The sequence below is a fragment of the Rhinatrema bivittatum genome, chromosome 3 (assembly GCF_901001135.1).
Source record: "Rhinatrema bivittatum chromosome 3, aRhiBiv1.1, whole genome shotgun sequence".
NCBI classification, from domain to species: Eukaryota; Metazoa; Chordata; class Amphibia; order Gymnophiona; family Rhinatrematidae; genus Rhinatrema; species Rhinatrema bivittatum.
In genome coordinates this window covers 123832821-123852040 of record NC_042617.1, presented here as the reverse complement: position 1 = coordinate 123852040, position 19220 = coordinate 123832821, and the positions used below count along the sequence as shown (strand labels likewise).

General features: G+C 44.7%; 1 protein-coding gene across 4 annotated transcripts in view; it reads right to left on the bottom strand.

Annotated features, from left to right (window-relative positions):
* The window catches only part of XPO1 (exportin 1), a 321445-nt gene that overhangs the window by 120934 nt on the left and 181291 nt on the right, over positions 1-19220 (bottom strand). For all 4 annotated transcript variants that reach the window (XM_029593698.1, XM_029593697.1, XM_029593699.1 and 1 more), the window contains 4 exons: positions 19008-19189; positions 18503-18659; positions 17520-17683; positions 2904-3038 (listed from right to left, as the gene is read on the bottom strand). In XM_029593698.1, coding sequence (XP_029449558.1) covers positions 2904-3038; positions 17520-17683; positions 18503-18659; positions 19008-19189 — 638 coding nt within the window. The remainder of the gene's footprint in view (positions 1-2903; positions 3039-17519; positions 17684-18502; positions 18660-19007; positions 19190-19220) is intronic.

The following is a 19220-nucleotide window of genomic DNA, read 5'->3' as shown; positions in this document are numbered from 1 at the left end:
GGCCTCCTACAGGTAATTGTGGATATGGATTTTGGGAATGACTCTTGCTCTCTGGTTGGATTTCAAAATCCAGAAGTGGACGCCGCAGGCGGAGGCTGCTGAGGCCTAGCAGGTCTCTGGCGAGGTTGTGACCGTTGAGCAGGCCGTTGTTGTCTAGGTCTGGTGGTTGGAGGATAGTATCGCCTAGGGCGATAATATGGTTTCCTTGGTTCCCTTCTTGGAAGCCTCCTAGAAGGTTGGTGTAACTCTTGTGGCAGCTGAGACAGCTGTTTAAGGGTCTCAGTGTGATCCTTAATCGTCGCCACCGCCTCTTTGACTTTATCACCAAAGAGGTTTTCCCCCAGGCAAGGCAGGTCTGCGAAGCGTTCTTGTACCTCTGGTCTCAGCTCCGATGATTTTAACCAGGCCCATCTTCTGGCTGTGATTCCTGACGCTGACAATCGGGAGGCCGTCTCAAAGGAATCATATGTAGCCCTAACCTCGTGTTTACCTGCCTCTAGGCCCTTGTGCACGAGTCTTAGCAATCCGTCCTGAAGTTGGTCAGGTAGTTGGTGTGACAGTGTTTCCACCTGTTTCCACAGGTCTCGCTGGTACTGATTCATAAAAAGCTGGTAAGAATTTATTCTGGATACCAGCATGGCAGCTTGGAATATTTTTCTTCCTAGATTGTCTAGGAACCGGTTATCTTTCCCAGGAGGTGTGGAGGCATGCTGTTTTAACCTCTTGGCCTTCTTCTGGGCCGACTCGACCACCACTGATTGATGTGATAATTGAGTTTTTTGAAACCCTGGGATGGGCTGAACCAGATAAGTGGCATCAGCACGCTTATTGACTGCCGCCACAGACCCAGGGTGCTCCCACATTCTGTACATCAATTCCTGTAAGACCTCGTGAACTGGAATGGCAAGAATTTCCCTAGGAGGATCTACGAATTGAAGAACCTCCAAAGTTTTTTGTCTGCTGTCTATCTCTGAAAGGAGGGAGAAAGGGATTGTTTCAGACATTTCCTTTATAAAATTTGAAAATGAAAGATCCTCCGGTGGTGATTTTCTTCTGTCCTCTGGTGGTGAAGGCTCAGAGAGGATATCTTCTCCAGATGAAAATTCTGAGTCACTAGAGTCCAGAGGATGCCCTGTTGGCCTAGGAGGCTTAAAAGGGGTGTTAGAGAGTGGTGTTTGCGGCCTGTTGGGTGGTATGACACCTGACGGACCTGGTAATGGTTCCTGATGATGATCAGAACCTGGATCTTGTGGTGAAGAGGAAAAGGCATGTATAAGTGAGTCCAATCTGTCCATCAAAGGTTGAAAAATGGACGAATCATGAGTTGGCACCGACGGTGCCATCGGGGTTGGTGGCCGCATTGGAATCGATGGAATCTGAGGCATCGGCATCAAAGGCATTGCTGGTTGCGGCATGGAAGGCACCGGTCCTGGAACCGACGTCATCGATGATTGCGGTGATTTCCTCGGCATCGGCGGTACTGGCGATGGAATCGGCAATCTTATTACGATCGGTGTCGATGGCAGAACCGGTGTAGCAGGTCGCGGCATCGCTTCGACGAAGGCATCCCTGACCGCTTGGCGTATGTAAACGTCAAGTTCCGCCCGCATGGATGGTGTGAACAGAGCACCCATGGGGGGAGGCGGTGGTGGCGACATCAGTATATCCTCAGAGCCCTGAGGAGGCACGGTTCCTTCCGCCGGAATCGGCGAGGATCGCCTTGTCGATGGCTCGGAAGCCTTACCTTGGAGCCGGGGTTTCTTAACCGGTGCCCCGTCATCCGTCGATGGCTCGCCGGTTATCGGGGTAGCGGATGCCGTATGCGGCCTACGATGCCGATGTTTGTCCTTTTCGCGGGCTTTCTCACTGCCCGATGTTGACGCCCTGGACGATGGTGAAGGGGAGGAAAATGGAGCGTCTCCCGACTCACCTGAGTGACGTTTTTTCAGGACTACTTTCCTAATCGACCCAGCCGGAGACGATTGTGTGGAAGTAGATGGAGCAGTAACCAGCTGTATTTTGAATAATTGTTCCATTTTGTCTAGCCGCAGACTTCGACCTTTCGAGGTCATCGTAGCGCACAAGGGACAATTCTTCACATCATGCCCTTCACCAAGGCAGAGGACACAGTCCTGGTGAGGGTCTGTGATGGACATATTTCTCGCACATTTTGGGCATTTTTTGAAGCCTGTAGTCATTTTGTGGCCGGACAGCCGTCGACGGCCTATGACTCAGGTAAAAATTTTGGAAGAAAAACGGAACGGAACGGAACCGCGAAATCGGTAAAAACTTACCGCGATGTCTATACTAAGGGAGACCCTTTGCGGTTTAAGTTTTTTAAAGTTTTCCATGAGGAAAAAGTTGTGGAGAATCCCACAGGACTCCTAATAACCGCGAGGCTAACTGCTTCGCGGAAAAAAGAAGACTAAAGGGAGACCCCTGTGGCAGGGAATATCATAGCATGCTGGGCATGCTCAGTAGGCACTCTGATGCCAGTCAAAAGTTTCATAGAAACTTTTACAGAAGTTTTCCGTACATAGGGCTCCATTACTGATGTCACCCATATGTGAGGACTAGCATCCTGCTTGTCCTGGGATAAAACCTAATACCCCACATTTTAATAATTATCAATAAGTAAAAAATTTATCAAATATTGCCTTGTAATTATTTTCTTTCAACTGCTTCTGGAGTTGTTAAAATAATTATATTTTCTAACACAAAGATAGAGGCCTTCCATACTGGAAACTGCTCTTGACCTCCTGCAGATATTATAACACTTAATACATGGCATCTAACTTGGGTTATAAGTACTGTTAGTTATGCAATCAACCCACCTGCAAGCTTGACCTTTGTGAACTATGTAGAGAAACTATAATAAATCAAAAGAATAATTTAATTCTTACTTTTGTTGCCTGTTGAATTATACTATCCCATACTTGGTTAGGAAGCAACATGTATTTTTCTATCAAGTGTTCCTGAACCGTCTGGTCTGTCTGTGCACCAATCATGTAACCCACAGCTTCATAGAACGTATGAACCTAAGTTAAATTTTAAAAAAATGAAACATTATTCAAAGTTGTACATTTTACGAAGTACTTCCCGCATTCGCCAATTTGCATATGGATCAGCAGTTTGTTTTTAAATTCTAACACATTTTAGTTCTAAAAACACATACTAATGCATTTTACAATTTGAATCTGAAAGCTCTGGAAAAATGTAGTGGTTTTGCTTATGCAAAATGATGGATAGAGTTACTTACCTATTCATCATTCTCAGAGGACAGCATGATGTCAGTCCTCACTAATGGGGTGACATCATCATATGGGGCATTGCCCAGAACATTTCTGTCAAAGTTTTTAGAACTTTGACTGCCCCTCAGTGCCCAGCATGCCATTATGCCACATATCCACACAGGAGCCTCCTTCAGTTTTATTCCTTAGCATACGGAAGGAGAAGCCAACTCCAAGGGGACGAAGGAAGATTTTGTAAGTACTGACAACCTGCTGCCCTCAGAGAAAACCTGTTATAGATAAGCAACTCTGCTTTCTCAGAGGACAAGCAGGATAGGATAGCAGTCCTCATTTGTGGGGAATCCCTAGCTACAGACTGCTCCAAGTGAAAAAAGGGGAACAAAAGCAGGTCAAGCACAAACAATTATTAGCAACAGGCCTTTTTTTCTTCTTACAAGGAGCAGCCTGAAACAAAAACTGGCCCTAGGAGGGTTCTACACACCAGACTCTGGTAACCTACTATCGCATCAAGAGCCCCTGTCCAAACTGCACTACAATATGAATGTGTGGAAATTAATGCCAGTCGCTGCTTTGTAGGCCTCCTTTATGGAGACCAATCTTAGGTGGGTTACCAATACTGCCAGGGCTCACACAGAGCTGGGACAAGACCCACCAGATTAAGGCCTACCTGGAATAACAGAAGGAGATGCAATCTGCTGGCCAACCGGACACAGTGCTTGGCAACAGCAATCCCCAGTTTGTTGGTGTCAAAAGAAACAAAGTTGGGTCAACTCTCTATGGGTTTCAGTCCACTCCAGGTAGAAGGCCAAGGCTCCCTTGCAGTTCAAACTGTGCAGTGCTTGTTTACCTTGGTGGACATGTGGCCTGGGTAAGAATGTTGAAAGGGCAATTAAACGGTTAAGATGAAACTCAAGATATCGCCTTAGGCAGAAGTTTAGGATGGGTGCGCAGAACCATCCTCTCAAACTTAGTGAAAGGGGGATAATTTACTAGAGCCTGGAGCTCACCGACTTTGTGAACTGAAGTGATCACCACCAAATTTACAGCCTTCCAGGTCAGGTACTTCAGGTCACAGGAACACAAGGGCTCAAAAGGAGCTTTCATCACATGGTTCAGGACAACATTGAAGACCCAGGACACAGTGGGAGGCCTGATTGGAAGCTTCAAATGAGGTAGGCGCCACATAAATCAACAACTAATGGCTGTACAGAGATGTTCCTTTTTGCAACTATTATGCCTTTTTACCTCAGCAGTTTTCTCTGCTTGCTTTTAGTTCCTTTTTGCACCTTGGTTCCTCTCATCCCATCCCTGTAACCTGTTTTTTTTTGTTGGCCAGCAGATTGCATCTCCTTCTGTTATTCCAGGTGGAATCCCTGTAACCTGTTTAGTTCTAATGTAAACCGATATGATGTTGCTACTAATATCGGTATGTAAAAAGCTTTAAATAAATAAATAAATGGGTCTACCTTCTACATATTGGCAGTAGGTGCCACTTGCAAGGAGGTGAATCCACCAGACAAATGTAGAAGGTAATTAAGCAGTTTTTGTGTGGAGTAGAAGAAAGGATCTAAGGCCCTTTGCTCATACCGCAAGGCAAAACCTCCATGTCAATCCATAGGACTTCCAAGTTAAATAATAGGACAGACATTCTCTAACAGATCTAGAGGTTGAGGTTTCATCCTCTCAAACTCAAGACAGCGAGAGCCAGAGACTTGTCATTGGGATAGCGCAACCTGCCTTGATCCTGCATTATGAGATCTGGGTAATTCCTAAGCCTGATCAGTTTCCCGATGGGTATCTCCCTCAGGAGTAGGAACTAATCTTTCTCAGACAAAGGGAAGCTATGAGTGAGTATCTTGGTCCTCTAGTCTTCTATTGGCTTCAGAGTCTTTATAGCTAGTGGTATCTGAGAATATGTGTACAGAAGACCCTTGCCCTAATCAAGGGCAAAAGCTGTATGAGGCTGGCTTACTTGTGCCCTTTTCCTGGAACAAGAATGGAACCTCTCTGTTCTGAGAGGATACAATCAGATCTATCGTGGGTGTATCCCACACAGAATATCTGGTTCATTAATCACCATTCGTGGTGGTTCCAGGATCGAACTCAACCTGTCTGACAGGACATTTTCCACTCCTACCAGATATGTGGTTCTGAAGACCATCCCATGAGAGATGGCCCAGTCCCACATCTGGACTGTCTCTTGACATATGAGGTATAATGCTGTGTCTCCCTGCTTATTGATTTAAATCATTATAACCTGGTTGCTCATGCAGACCAGGATAACTGTTGGCCAAATGATTTCAGAAAGTCTTCAGAATTTACAAAACTGCTCTTAGCTCCAGGAAATGTATTTCATGCAGTATTTCTTGAGCAGCCCATAGGTGCAGAACTGTTTGATATGGGCATGCCTCTAGAGGTTGGATGCACCCATGATGAGGACAATTTGGATTGGAAGAATTTAGAAAAATGCCTTTCTTCAAATTAGACTTGGCCCACCATAAGGATAGTCCTTGAGCAGCTGCATGATATGAATGTGATTCTGAAAATCCCGAGTGATCTGGAGCCAGAAATCGAGGGTCCGCTGGGCTCTCCTCATAAGGAGCCATGCCAGGGAGTTGCATGGATTTATTGACTCCATAAGGCCCAACAACCTCAATATGTCCTATGTTGATGTACTTGTATCCTTTCTATTGCAGATATCAACGTAGTAGCCCTCTGTTGAGGAAAGAAGGTTCTTGCCCAAGTCATGTTTACCAAATAAACAACAATTAAAATAATAGGCTTGAGTGGGACTTGGGGTATTTGATTATGAACCCCAGTAACTCCAGTACCTGAATGATTTTGCACAGATCTGTGGCACCTGCCTACAATGTGCTCTTGACTAGCCAATCATCCAGACAAGGGAAATGCATATATTCCCAGTGCATGCAGGTGTGTCCCCACCAAGGCAAGGCCTTTGGTAAAGACATGTGGGGCCGATACTTGGCTAAAAGGCGGTACACGCAATACTGAAGGTGACGGTCCCCCAATTATGAATCTGAGATAGAGATATTTCTTGTGATTATGGGACTATATGGGTGTAAGAATCCTCAAGACTGAGAAAGCATAGCCAGTTCCCTGTTTGCAAAAAGGGAATTAAAGTGCTCAGGGAATCCATCTTGAACTTTTCTCTTTTCAGAAACTTGTTCAAGGACTTTAGGTCTAGGATGGGACAAAATCCTCAGGTTTTCTTTGGAATCAGAAATACTTGGAGTAGAATGCAAGGAATTAGGAAAGGAATGGAGCATAAAATTGAAAATATCATTAACGCTGTGGTAAATTTTGAATGGAAGTATTGAGGCTTCTACCCTTAGCAGAATTTAAAACCAGGGAATCCTGCCTTGATAAAATATCCCACTTCCACTTCTATTTCCCTACCCTTTCTGCCTTGAGACAAAAAGTTTACTTTCAGAGGTGTGTTCGAATCTACCACAGAAATTTATTAACCATTAATTCATGCAGCACATCATGCAAAAATAAACCAGTCAGTTTATTGTAAAAATATTTTCTTTATTTCAGATAAAGAAAGGCATGAATAAATATCTCTAAATGACTAAGAAACACTTTTATGTTCAAATCTTAACTTTACCAGAGTATATCCTACAATCAATGCAAGAGCCATTAATAAGGAAATTGAAATTATTAATATCAGATAAATGTCTATTAATGTCATCTTTTTAGAAATTAATACATTTCTAATACATCTGCCAATGTAGAAACAATAGCAATTTAAAGGTTCTCATATACTTGAATAAAAGATATTTACCAATTATCTGAAGCACCCCGCTTTTGTGTCTCTCTCAATTACGTGCGAAGAAAGTCTAAGTAGCACCTCTCTCCCTCCTTCTAACTGCTCCCAGTTTTATACACTTAAGACCCTTTGATCCAGGGTAGCTGTTACTCTTCCATCAACACATCTATATTTTAGCCTTTGAAGAACATCTTTTCTAGGGACCTTGACTAGGGTTCAATCAATTTTTCATATCAGAACAGTAAAATATAGGATTTATTCTTATTCTGTTTATAGCTTCGCCCATTTTTTATTTTTAATTGGATTTCTTTTGTAGTTCTAAGAGAAAATCTTTTTCACTCCCTTCTGTCACAAGAGTCACGCTTAATTTACTGGCCATCTGTTTTTAGGATGGTCAATCATGCCACCTGCGTTAGGATGCTCAATGTCATAAAATGCAGGTGCTTTCTTACTTGAGATAAGAGAAAGTGGTAAACAACTGTACTCTCAAAGTCTGAAAGTGGGATAAAGGTGAAATCTTGAGGTCTTAAGTAGGGTAAAGGTGAATGCTATGTGCTGGAGCTTTTTCAGCACAGCCATGACTGATGTCATGGCTTTTAAAAGTAAAGGCTTATGGGTATTAAATGCTAACATGTTTCTTTATGGCTAATTGATTACTGACTTCACTAAATATAAGTAATTATCAATAAAGCACAAAATATTAAGATATTTTCTGACAACGCCTCTGTATCACTCCATGGTGCGACCTCATCTCGAGTATTGTATGCAGTTCTGGTCACCGTATCTCAAAAAAGCTATAGCGGAGTTAGAAAAGATACAAAGAAGGGCAATTAAAATGATAAAGGGGATGGAACAATTCACCTGTTGCACTGTTAAAGAGGCAAAGGCTCTTCAGTTTGGAGAAGAGACAACAGAGGAGATATGATAGAGGTCTATAAAATAATGAATGGACTGGGACGGGAAAATGTGAATCTGTTTATGCTTTTAAAAAGTACAAAGACAGGGGGACATATAATGAAGTTACCAGGTGATACATTTAAAACAAATAGAATAATGGTGAGATTATTTACCTGATAATCTCATTTTCCTTAGTGTAGACAGATGGACTCAGAACAAGTGGGTATAGTGTGCTCGTGCTAGCAGTTGGAGTCGGATCTGACGTCAGCACGGGTACATATACCCCCACAGGAAGTGAAGCTCTTCAGTAATCTTCCTTGCAAAAGCTGTTATGGATATATGTGTACTGACGATCAATGAAATAGTGAAAACAGGATTCCCCTGACCGATTGATAGTAGCTGGAGACCGCCAGCATACCCAACCGGAAGGCGTCGACACCTGGTAGAGTGGACGCACTCATGTAAGAAGTGATAAGGCTTACCTTGAATCGGTGAAACCAATGTATACAGGCAGCTGGGCGGGATGCTGAGTCCATCTGTCTACACTAAGGAAAACGAGATCATCAGGTAAGTAATCTCACCATTTCCTGTCGTGTAGCCAGATGGACTCAGAACAAGTGGGATGTACAAAAGCTTTACTCCCGGACTGGGCGGGAGGCTGCCTGAGGACAGTGTAAGACTGCCCTCGCAAATGCTGTGTCCTCCCTGGCCTGGACATCCAGACGGTAAAACCTGGAGAAGGTATGGAGGGAGGACCACGTCGCCGCTTTACATATTTCTGCAGGCGACAGCATCCTAGATTCCGCCCAAGATGCTGCTTGGGCTCTGGTAGAATGAGCCTTGACTTGTAGAGGCGGTGACTTCCCGGCCTCTACGTAGGCCGCTCTGATGACTTCTTTAATCCAGCGGGCGATGGTGGGCTGAGAGGCCACTTCTCCTTGTTTCTTCCCGCTGTGAAGGATGAACAGATGGTCAGTCTTTCGTACTGTTTCTGTCATTTCCAGATATCTGGGCAGCAATCTGCCGATGTCGAGATGGCGTAGCAAACGCCCTTCTTCAGATTTCTTCAAACCTGCCGTAGTTGGCAAGGATATAGTCTGGTTGAGGTGAAATGGTGAGACTACCTTAGGCGAGAAGGATGGAACCGTGCGAAGATGGATAGTCTCAGGAGTGATTCTGAGAAAAGGATCACGGCAAGACAGTGCTTGTAGCTCTGAGATGCGGCATGCTGAACATACAGCCAGCAAGAACACCATCTTCAAAGTGAGAGAACGGAGAGACAGGCCCCGAAGGGGTCTGAAGGTGGACCCTGCGAGGAAATCCAAAACTATGTTGAGGTTCCACAAAGGCACTGGCCACTTCAGTGGCGGACGAATGTGCTTGACTCCTTTCAGGAAGCGAGAAACATCTAGGTGTGTGGCAATGGTCTTGCCATCCCTCCTGGGACCATAGCAAGACAGCGCAGCCACCTGAACCTTGATGGAGCTGAGGGAGAGACCCTTCTGAAGTCCATCTTGCAGGAAATCCAAAACAATAGGGATTGTGGTCGCATGCGGATTGGTGCCATGAGTGTCGCACCAGTCTTCAAATACTCTCCAGATCCTGACATAGGTGAGGGATGTGGAAAACTTGCGAGCTCGTCGGAGTGTATCTATCACTGGCTCAGAGTAACCTCTTTTCTTCAATCTAGCCCTCTCAATGGCCAGACCGTAAGAGAGAATTGAGCTGGATCCTCGTGAAGGATGGGACCTTGACGTAGCAGGTCCCTGAGCGGAGGCAGGGGAAGGGGCTCCCCCTGCCAGCAGTCTTCTCATGTCCGCGTACCAGGGTCTTCTTGGCCAATCTGGTGCCACTAGAAGAACTAGGCCCCGGTACTTCTGAATCTTGTGGATAAGGGTGCCCAGCAGGGGCCACGGAGGAAAGGCGTATAGCAGGGCCCCTGGAGGCCACGGCTGAACCAGGGCGTCGATCCCTTGAGAGAACGGATCTTGCTTGCGGCTGAAGTATCTGGGTACTTGAGCATTGAACCTGTCCGCTAATAAGTCCATGTCCGGAATCCCCCAGTGATCCACAATCATCTGGAAGGCTGTGGGCGACAGCTGCCATTCCCCCGGATTTAGGCTTTCTCTGCTGAGGAAGTCTGCCGTGGTGTTGTCCCTTCCGGCAATGTGGACGGCGGAGATGTCCTGAAGATTCGCCTCTGCCCAAGCCATCAGTGGGGCTATCTCTAGGGACACCTGTCGGCTTCTGGTTCCGCCCTGACGGTTGATGTATGCCACCGTGGTGGCGTTGTCGGACATCACTCTCACTGCCCAATTTCGCAGTCTGTGAGCCAATTGCAGGCAGGCTAACCGGACTGCCCGTGCCTCGAGGCGATTGATGTTCCACCTCGCTTCTTCTCTGTTCCACCGCCCTTGGGCGGTGAGTTCTTCAGAGTGTGCTCCCCATCCGCTCAGGCTGGCATCTATGGTGAGCAGAATCTACGTGGGGGAGGACATCTTCGATCCCCTGTTCGTGTGGTTGGGCTGCAACCACCACCGTAACTGGGTCCACACTCTGGCTGGTAGAGGTAGATGCCTGGAGTAGTTCCGGAAGCGGGGACTCCAGCGAAAGAGCAGGGAGTTTTGTAGAGGTCTCATATGGGCCCTTGCCCAGGGTACCACTTCCAGAGTGGATGCCATGAGGCCGAAAACCTGCAGATAATCCCAAGCTATGGGCCGGCTGGCCGCCATCAAGGACCGGAGACGCGTCTGCAGTTTTAACCTTCTCTTGGTGAGACTGACTTTGTCTGCCTGAGTGTCGAACTGGACTCCCAGGTATTCCAGTGATTGGGAAGGCTGTAGGCAACTCTTGTTTAGGTTGACTACCCAACCCAGGCTTTCCAGAAGGGCGATCACTCTGTTGGTTGCTCGATGGCTCTCCTCTCGTGATTTCGCCCTGATCAGCCAATCGTCTAGGTAGGGATGGACCAGGATTCCTTACCGTCTGAGCGCCGCTGCTACCACTACGATCACCTTGGTGAAGGTCCGCGGCGCCGTGGCTAGCCCGAAGGGCAAAGCCCGGAATTGGAAGTGGCGCCCCAGAACCTTGAAGCGTAGATAGCGCTGATGATCCGGATGGATCGGGATATGCAGGTATGCTTCTGACAAGTCTAAGGCCGTGAGGAATTCTCCTGGCTGTACTGCTGTCTTGACTGAGCATAGAGTTTCCATGCGAAACCTCGGGACCCTTAAGTATCGGTTGACTGACTTGAGGTCCAGTACAGGCCGGAAGGTGCCCTCTTTCTTGGGTACCATGAAATAAATGGAATAATGACCAGAATCCATTTCCCATGCAGGTACTGGGATTATGGCTTTCAAGGACAGGAGCCTCGCAGGGTAACTTCTAATACCGCCTTCTTGTGGCTTGGACACGGGGACTCCACAAATCTGTCTGGAGGGGTGTGATGGAAGTCCAGATAATACCCCTCTCGGATGATGGCGAGGACCCACTGGTCAGACGTAATCTCGACCCATCTGGGGTAGAAGAGGGTTAACCTGCCCCCTATGGCTCCGTCCCCCGGATGGATTGGCTGATTCTCATTGGGAAATGCGGCTGGGCCCTGAACCCGAGCCGACTCCCCTCTTGTGCTGCTTGGGCCGAAAGGACTGGTTCCTGGCCTGAGGACGAGGTGCCTGGTAGCGCTCAATACGATACAGGCGCCTATCATGGGCGCTCAATACCTTAACAAGGCCGACAAAATGGCGACCTCCGCGGCGTGCCGGATTCAGGCAATGCCACCGATCCTCGTACCTTGGAGACCAAAAGTAAGAGATGTATGCCTTACCTGATTCCTAGGCGCTTCCCGGCTGAAACCAGGGCGGTCTCCGGCTACGGGGGGAGAGGGGAAATACCTTCACCGCCGTGCTTGAGAAATGCACCTGCTGCCTCCCAAGTCCACGCCGGGACTGAGGCGCCTCTTAGCCCGCCCAAGCCTTGCTCGGGGGCTGGGTCTCTGCCGCGATTCGGCCACCGGACAGAGGCCAAAGCCTCCGAGGGATCGCGGAAATCACCCCGGGAAACTCAACTGGGGGAGGGACTGAATGGTATCACCGCAGGAGTGCGGGGCTCGATGTTCCTGTAGAAATTTAGTAAGTAGAAAGTAGAAAATAGAAAGTAGATTGGAAACACGCTCAGCGAGCGTGCAGGCTCTCCAAACTGCTTTGGAGACGGAAATTACTGAAGAGCTTCACTTCCTGTGGGGGTATATGTACCCGTGCTGACGTCAGATCCGTCTCCAACTGCTAGCACGAGCACACTATACCCACTTGTTCTGAGTCCATCTGGCTACACGACAGGAAAACCTTTTTACTCAATGCATAATTAAAAACTCTAGAATTTGTGGTAAAAGCTGTTAGTGTAGCTGGGTTTAAAAAAGGTCTGGACAAAAAAAAAGTCCATAAGCCATTATTAATGAGGATTTGGGGAAATCCACTGCTTGTCCCTGGGATGGAATCTGTTGTCCTGGATTGGCCACTGTTGGAAACAGAATAAACCCTTGGTCTGACCCAGCATGGCAAAGCTTATGTTCTCCTTTCCCTGGTGGAACAAATTTGATCATATTGGTCTCTAAGAGGTTGGACAGCTCCTTCTGAAGCAATTCCCGAAGTAAAGAGTGTTCCCCAACTGGGATCCGGAGGTCAGTTTGGAAGAAGTTCCAATATATGAAATCTGTACTCTTTTTGTATTATACTGAGGATGCCATTGATGCCCTTTCTGTTCACTGGCAAACTTTGGGAGATTTTGGATATAATGATACAGACATGCACATTGCCATAGTTTTGGCCAGACTTTCAGCCCCTGATGAAGGAAGATTCTTTCGAAACATGAATCGTGACAAGGGCTATTGGGCTTTTGATCTTCAGCTTTAAACATCAGAAAGGCTTCTAATATGGGCACATTATAAAGAACCTCAAGACAAGTGTCTGCAATAATTTCTCCTTTCAAAATTCTAAATGCATTAATGAGAAAATAGACATAAAAACACAAGAAAGACCAATGATTAGAAATAAATTGGGTATTAATCACCTTAATGGTTAATTGAGTAAGATTCTCTCTAACCAAATATAAGTGATTCTTAATTCAACCCTACTTTATGTATGAAGATCTCAAAAAATCCTCTTTTTGTTTGGTATTTCAATAAATCCTGACAAAGTTATATTAGGCCAACAGTTTAAATAAAACCTCAGTATGCCTCTGACAGGTACATAGGTACAGAGATGCATGCTCTCTATAATCTAGTCAAAACCCCCTCCCCATGTTTTGACTAGGATGGCAGCTGTGGCTTAGAGGTCTTCTGCTGCCTTGGATGAGCACAAAGGGCATGTTGTATACAGGAACAAGAAAATGAAAGAACGCCTCCCTCTGCTGGAAGAAGCATCTCCTCTGTCGGATGCTCTGGTACTTCCTAGCAGAAGAATGCAGGTCCGGAGTGGTTGTGGAGAGCTGCTAAAGCATTACACAGTGCTCATGGATCTGCACCAACATTTTCTTAACCCTATATCTGAAGATATTCTCTCCGTGCTCAGCACATCAAGTCTTCTCCTGGACTTCAAATCAGAGGTCTGAGGCCCACGAGCACGTGAGTTTGCAGACACCAATCCCCATGGCAAAGATGCAGTGTTAAAAAAGGTTGAACAGACTATACGTTTTCGACATTCCATTCCCTTTTCCACCAGTGACTGAAGGTTGTTGTACTGCTTCTGAAGAACCTCTCCCATCCTCTGATTAAAACTGGAAAAGAAAATGTCCGCTGGAAGCAATATCCTTCTTTCAGGTGGAGGAGAGGGGTTAGAGGAGAGACCTGTCAATTCCTCTTCTTGAGACATCTCCAGATCTGTAGCCATACCCCCAGAAATACTCAGTCAGACCCCCAATCGGTACGCTGGTGGCAAAGACTCAGAAGGTGCCCATCCTGCAGACAAGTCCTCAGAGTGAGGGCCTGGAACCCTAAGAAATCCCATATCTCTAAGAAGCTTCTTCCTCAGTGGGCTGAAGATCACCATCGGGGCAACCACCACCAAAGCAAATTCCCCTTTGGGATCCAGCACTGGCTGCCAGATAGCTGGATGGACTCTGCGTCTGTCCCAAAGCCCTTGATGCCAGAGTACCAAGGCTTCGCAATGCCTTGCCCAAGGTCTGCTGGATCTTCAATTCCTCCTTGAAAATTGCCAATGCCAACAGTGATTAGAAGACAAAAGTAGCAGCCCCGTCTTCATGGGAAAAATGTATATAAATGGCTGCTACCTGGACTCAGACTGGCACAATTTTCAATACTGCTTTGAAGATAGCTTTTCTTTCCACAAGACAGCTTTTGCAGGATTCATGGCTGCAGACAGAATGTTCCCACTCTCAACAACAATGCTTAGCAGATCTTGCTTGATGCCCAGTTTTGGAATTCCTTGATGCCAGAATCAAACAGGCAAAACCTGTAGCCTTCTTTAAAGTAGGAGAAGGTAGGTGTCAGCCTGCTTTCCTGGTCCTTACTGATGCTCAATGTTGAGGGATTACAAAGACCATTCAATGTAGATACATTACCAACATCTGATATAGCTACATCAATGTTGATGGGCCAGCCTTTCACAGCCCAACGTGCTTCTTCCTTAGCTCCAAATAGGACTGTAGTCCTTTTTATGTCATAACCATGCACAGATACTTCGGACATCACTTGATGCCCCCAAGCACAAGAGGTACATCTATCATGGGGATCTGTGACAGATGTAAGCTGGGAACACCAGGCGTATCACTGGAAGCTGCTGGGTTGTTTTTTTTCCAATAAAGTCATGGATAAGCAAGGGAAGCAAAGTCAAACTCAATGATTGCGAGCAGTTGGCGTTCATTTGCATGCACTGCCTCTATTGTATGCAAATCTCATGTATATTCATTGTAGATATCCTGAAAATCTGGCCTGTTTGTGGCACTTGAGGACTGAAATTTGCCATCACTGGCCTAGGCTCTCCCTCACCACAGGTAAGCCACAGCCTGTGCCCAAGGTCTCTGCTGGCCACCTCCCCATTTTCTCTGTTGGCTTTGCACTCGCTCTGGTCTGAGGAGGGTCCACTGTTGCTGTCAAGATTTGTTTTGCTTTATTTCCTCCTACATTCAAACGTATGAGACAGCATAGGAAAAATGAATTGGGCAGTGTCGGGACTGATGCTGCAGGAGGAAGAAGAGGAGCGTTAGTCCCATGGGCCTGGGGAAAAAGGAGGCTGCTGTGGTTAATGAGGATCCAGGTAAGGAGAGAGAATAAGTGTGTATGTGTGTGGAAGATGGAGGAGGAGAAACTTGAGTGTGCATGTGGATGTGTGTATGACAGCATATGCATGTGGGTGAATGAGAAGCGTGTGTGAGCATGTATGTGAGAATGAGTGTCCACGAGTGTAAAAGTGTTAAGTTTGTGCGCATGATCCCCTCCTCCCCACCCAGCGACAATCTCAGGGTGCCTTAAATCAAAACTTCCTAGGTTTGCCGATACATGTGATAGAAGAGCAGGCCCAACCAAGGAATAAATGGAAACTGCTGCCCACCAGTGGCCATATATCACACAAAAACAAGATAGAGCAACTCAACTCAAACACACTAAACTACTTTTTCCACAGTGGTTGCCACTACAAAATATTTATAAACTAAAAGACTACGAAATAATGCCTTTTCATTCTGCTGCCAACATCCACTTCTCCAACTAGTTTAAAACCTATCTGTTTCTACATTAATGCTTAGTATGTATCAATACACGAGGATCCAGTAAGAATGAGCATAGCAACATTCCAATTAGACCCCTAATATGAAAATAGCTAAACAGGAACAACTTAATTTCAACAAAAATACTTCAAGTTTAAATAAAAAACATAATGAACAGGTGAAGCTATGTTAACTAATTTATCAACATTTCTTTGTTAGAACTACACTGTTGTACTTTTTCCTTACAATTCAAATAAAATGCTATCAATTTATAAAGTAATGCAAGCCAAAAGGATACAGATAGGCTGGCCTGATGTCTCAACAGCAGTGCACATATGGCAGATCAATTTAAATCCAAGTCCAAATTCTGCTCCTCAAGTCTGCTGGAGATATGGTGGCAGTGTGTTCAAAGCCACCTGAGTGAAGTGGGAAGAGGGAGAATTCTCAACTACTGCACAACAGTGATAGCTTATTGCCAGATTCAGGATGCTGCGTTCCTAAGGCTGTGGTGTGTGGTCCCTGCCTGAAGACCATCACTGAATTGAGCAAGATGAAATTTGGATGGGGAGTTGGAGTGAGGGTTTTGAAGAAAAGTGAGGTCATAAAATTTAATTATTCTAATTGCTTTTAACTGATAAGCAAACATCTTCATTTTGAATTTTTATTTTTTCTTGGGAGTTTATCATCAGTATTCATAATAAAAATAGAAAAAAATTTTTATGGTTTAAACATCAGGGTTTATTTTGGCAGGCGGAAGTACAAAACGCTGCTCAATATCCTCTGTCAAAGGATGCGTAAAGAGACAGCATAACATAGTACAATTTGGTACCAGGGGTTGGGAAGAAACCAGGTCAAATTCTACAGGACCAAAACAAAATATCTGCATAGAGAGTGTTATAAAATTAGGGTGAAAATCACTAGGACTTTACAAAAAACGTTTCAAGCTTTTGTAAAACCCCGATTTGCAGAAAAAATTAGTTTACATTGAAAATGGAAGGCCCTACAGATGAGATTTCTATTACGCTCCCAATCTTATTGTAAAAACTAATAGAAAGGCAATGGACTGCAAGGCATATTCCTAATTGAGCAGAACTGTTAATTTGCCTTTTGTACCCAGCATACTCATTTTCTAGATACTGTACCCAGCATACTCATTTTCTAGATAACAAATACATAGTTTGATCCACTGAACATAATATTGACAACCATTTTATTAGACAACTGAAAAAAAGAATTATTTTTCCAAGGAATGCACTTAAAGCATTGGATGTCGGATACCATGAGCTAAGAAAACTATGCCTAAACTATACAATCCATTTTTACTATACAGTAACATTACAATAGAGATTTTAAAATAGTAAATTAAATAAGACTGATTTAGCAGAAAGTGAAATATACATATGATCTAAGTAGAAATGCAAATCTTACCTATTCCTTTAACAAACAAGTCTGATTTATTTATTTATTTATTTTTGTGAGGGCAGTGAGGAGAACAGAAACATACCCTGCCCATGATGGCTAGAAAAAGTAGCTTTAGGGCAAGCTCCTTCAATGACTCCTCCTGCTAGCTGATTGTAATTCTACAGCATATAGGCATCCTATAAAGAGTTAGGACATACTGGAAATAAATTCAAATGTATTCTATCAAATGTACAGCACTTTTTTTTTGTAAAAGATTTACCATTTGCATGCCAATCACAAAGCCTGGCTATAGAGCTGTAAAACTTGTTACCTGGACTAAATATATGGGAGGAATAAGTGGAGGGTGGGGTATTTTCCAACAAATATTTAAACATGTCTGTTCCTTACACATGTATATTCCAAATCAACAAATTGGACAACATACTTATGTTATAATTTACCTGCTGTGGCTGAAGGTCACAAATGATAGTGTTAATATTATTCAGGATTTCGTCTATGAATGGCATCACTTCTCCCACTTGGACCTGAACAAAATGTCTGCGACATTTCTGCGCTATTTTTATGAATGTATCACAAGCCATATCCTGAACTCCATCATGAGTTTCTGAACAAAAATATTTAATAAGTTTTACACTTCATAGAAAATTTCAAAGCAGTGTCATTACAAAAAAAAAAAAAACAACACACACACCTGAAACAGTTAACACAAAAGGTTGCAGATCTAAACTGAATGAATAAAAGTTACTACTCTTAACAGAACTCATGGGGATAACCTTCAGAGTGACAGTTACTACCATAAGCAAAGTGCTGGGCAGACTGGATGGATCATTTGGTCTTTATCTGCTGACTTTAACAGGCCGACTCAGAAAAACGCACGGGAGAGCTGGCGAGCGCCCGCTCTCCTGGTGCGCGCACAGGCCACTCTCCTGGGCGTGCGATTCAGGAGGGTGGCCTATGCAAATTAGGGCCCGCGGTAAAAGGAGGCGCTAGGGACACTAGCGCGTCCCTAGCGCCTCCCTTTTGACAAGAGCGGCAGCAGTCAGCGGTTTTGACAGCCGACGCTCAATTTTACCAGTGTCGGTTCTCAAACATAATTGAGCGTCCATCTTCCGACTCGCAGGCCGATTTTTTTTTTTTTTTTTTTTTACTTTTGGGGCCTCCGACTTAATATCGCCATGATTACCCCTTACTAACGGGTAAAGCTAGTATGTCGAAAATGCGCGTCCAACCCCCCCAAAACTAATAGCGCCCACAACATGCAAATGCATGTTGATGGCCTTATTAGTTATTCCCGCGCGATACAGAAAGTAACGCCTTACTAAATAAGGGGTAAAGCTAGCGTGTCGAAAACGCGCGTCCAAATGCAGGTACTGTATCGGCCTGAAAGTTATCTATACACACACACCCATTAAATTATATTTACCGTGCATGAACTCAAATAGCTTGTTGACTACAGTCTTCAAAAACTTCCAATGAGCTCTCAAAAACCTTGGGTATTGACCTACAATATACATGATATTTGAAGCAATAATCGCTTTGTTATCTTTTCCTCGTTTTTGTTCACAGAGTCCCAAAAGATCCTGTAAGACAAGCAAAAATGACATTTTGTTCATGGTTACTACTCCACAACTTGAGTAAAGTCTATGTAAAAGAAATAACTCTAATAAATCAATTACTCTTACCATTGTATTCTACAGTGTTGCTAGTCTAAAGTTTAGTTTTCAATCTGTGCATGTGGGAGAAATGATCTATGACCTCCCACAGAAAACCAGGGACCTTGGTCATAATTATGTAACAGTTACAGGAAGAATTACTAAGTCAGAAAAGCATTTTTCATCTGTAGACAATATACAGGATTTTCAATCTATCTTCTCAGAATTAAGCAGGTAAGGATGCCCTCCCCAATATATGAACTACCACACACACACCTTTATGACTGTAACCAGAAATCTCTTCTCATCCTCCTCATGCATAGCTCCGCTGATTGAGCCTATAGCCCAGCACAGTGTATTCAAATTTTTCCAGGACCATTCTGTTCCATTAACTTGATTATGAAGTTTTTCTGTCATTATTCTTTCAGTGTCTGCATAATCCAGATGAGTGAGATAAACTAAAAGATTAAAAAAAACAAAACCAAAAAC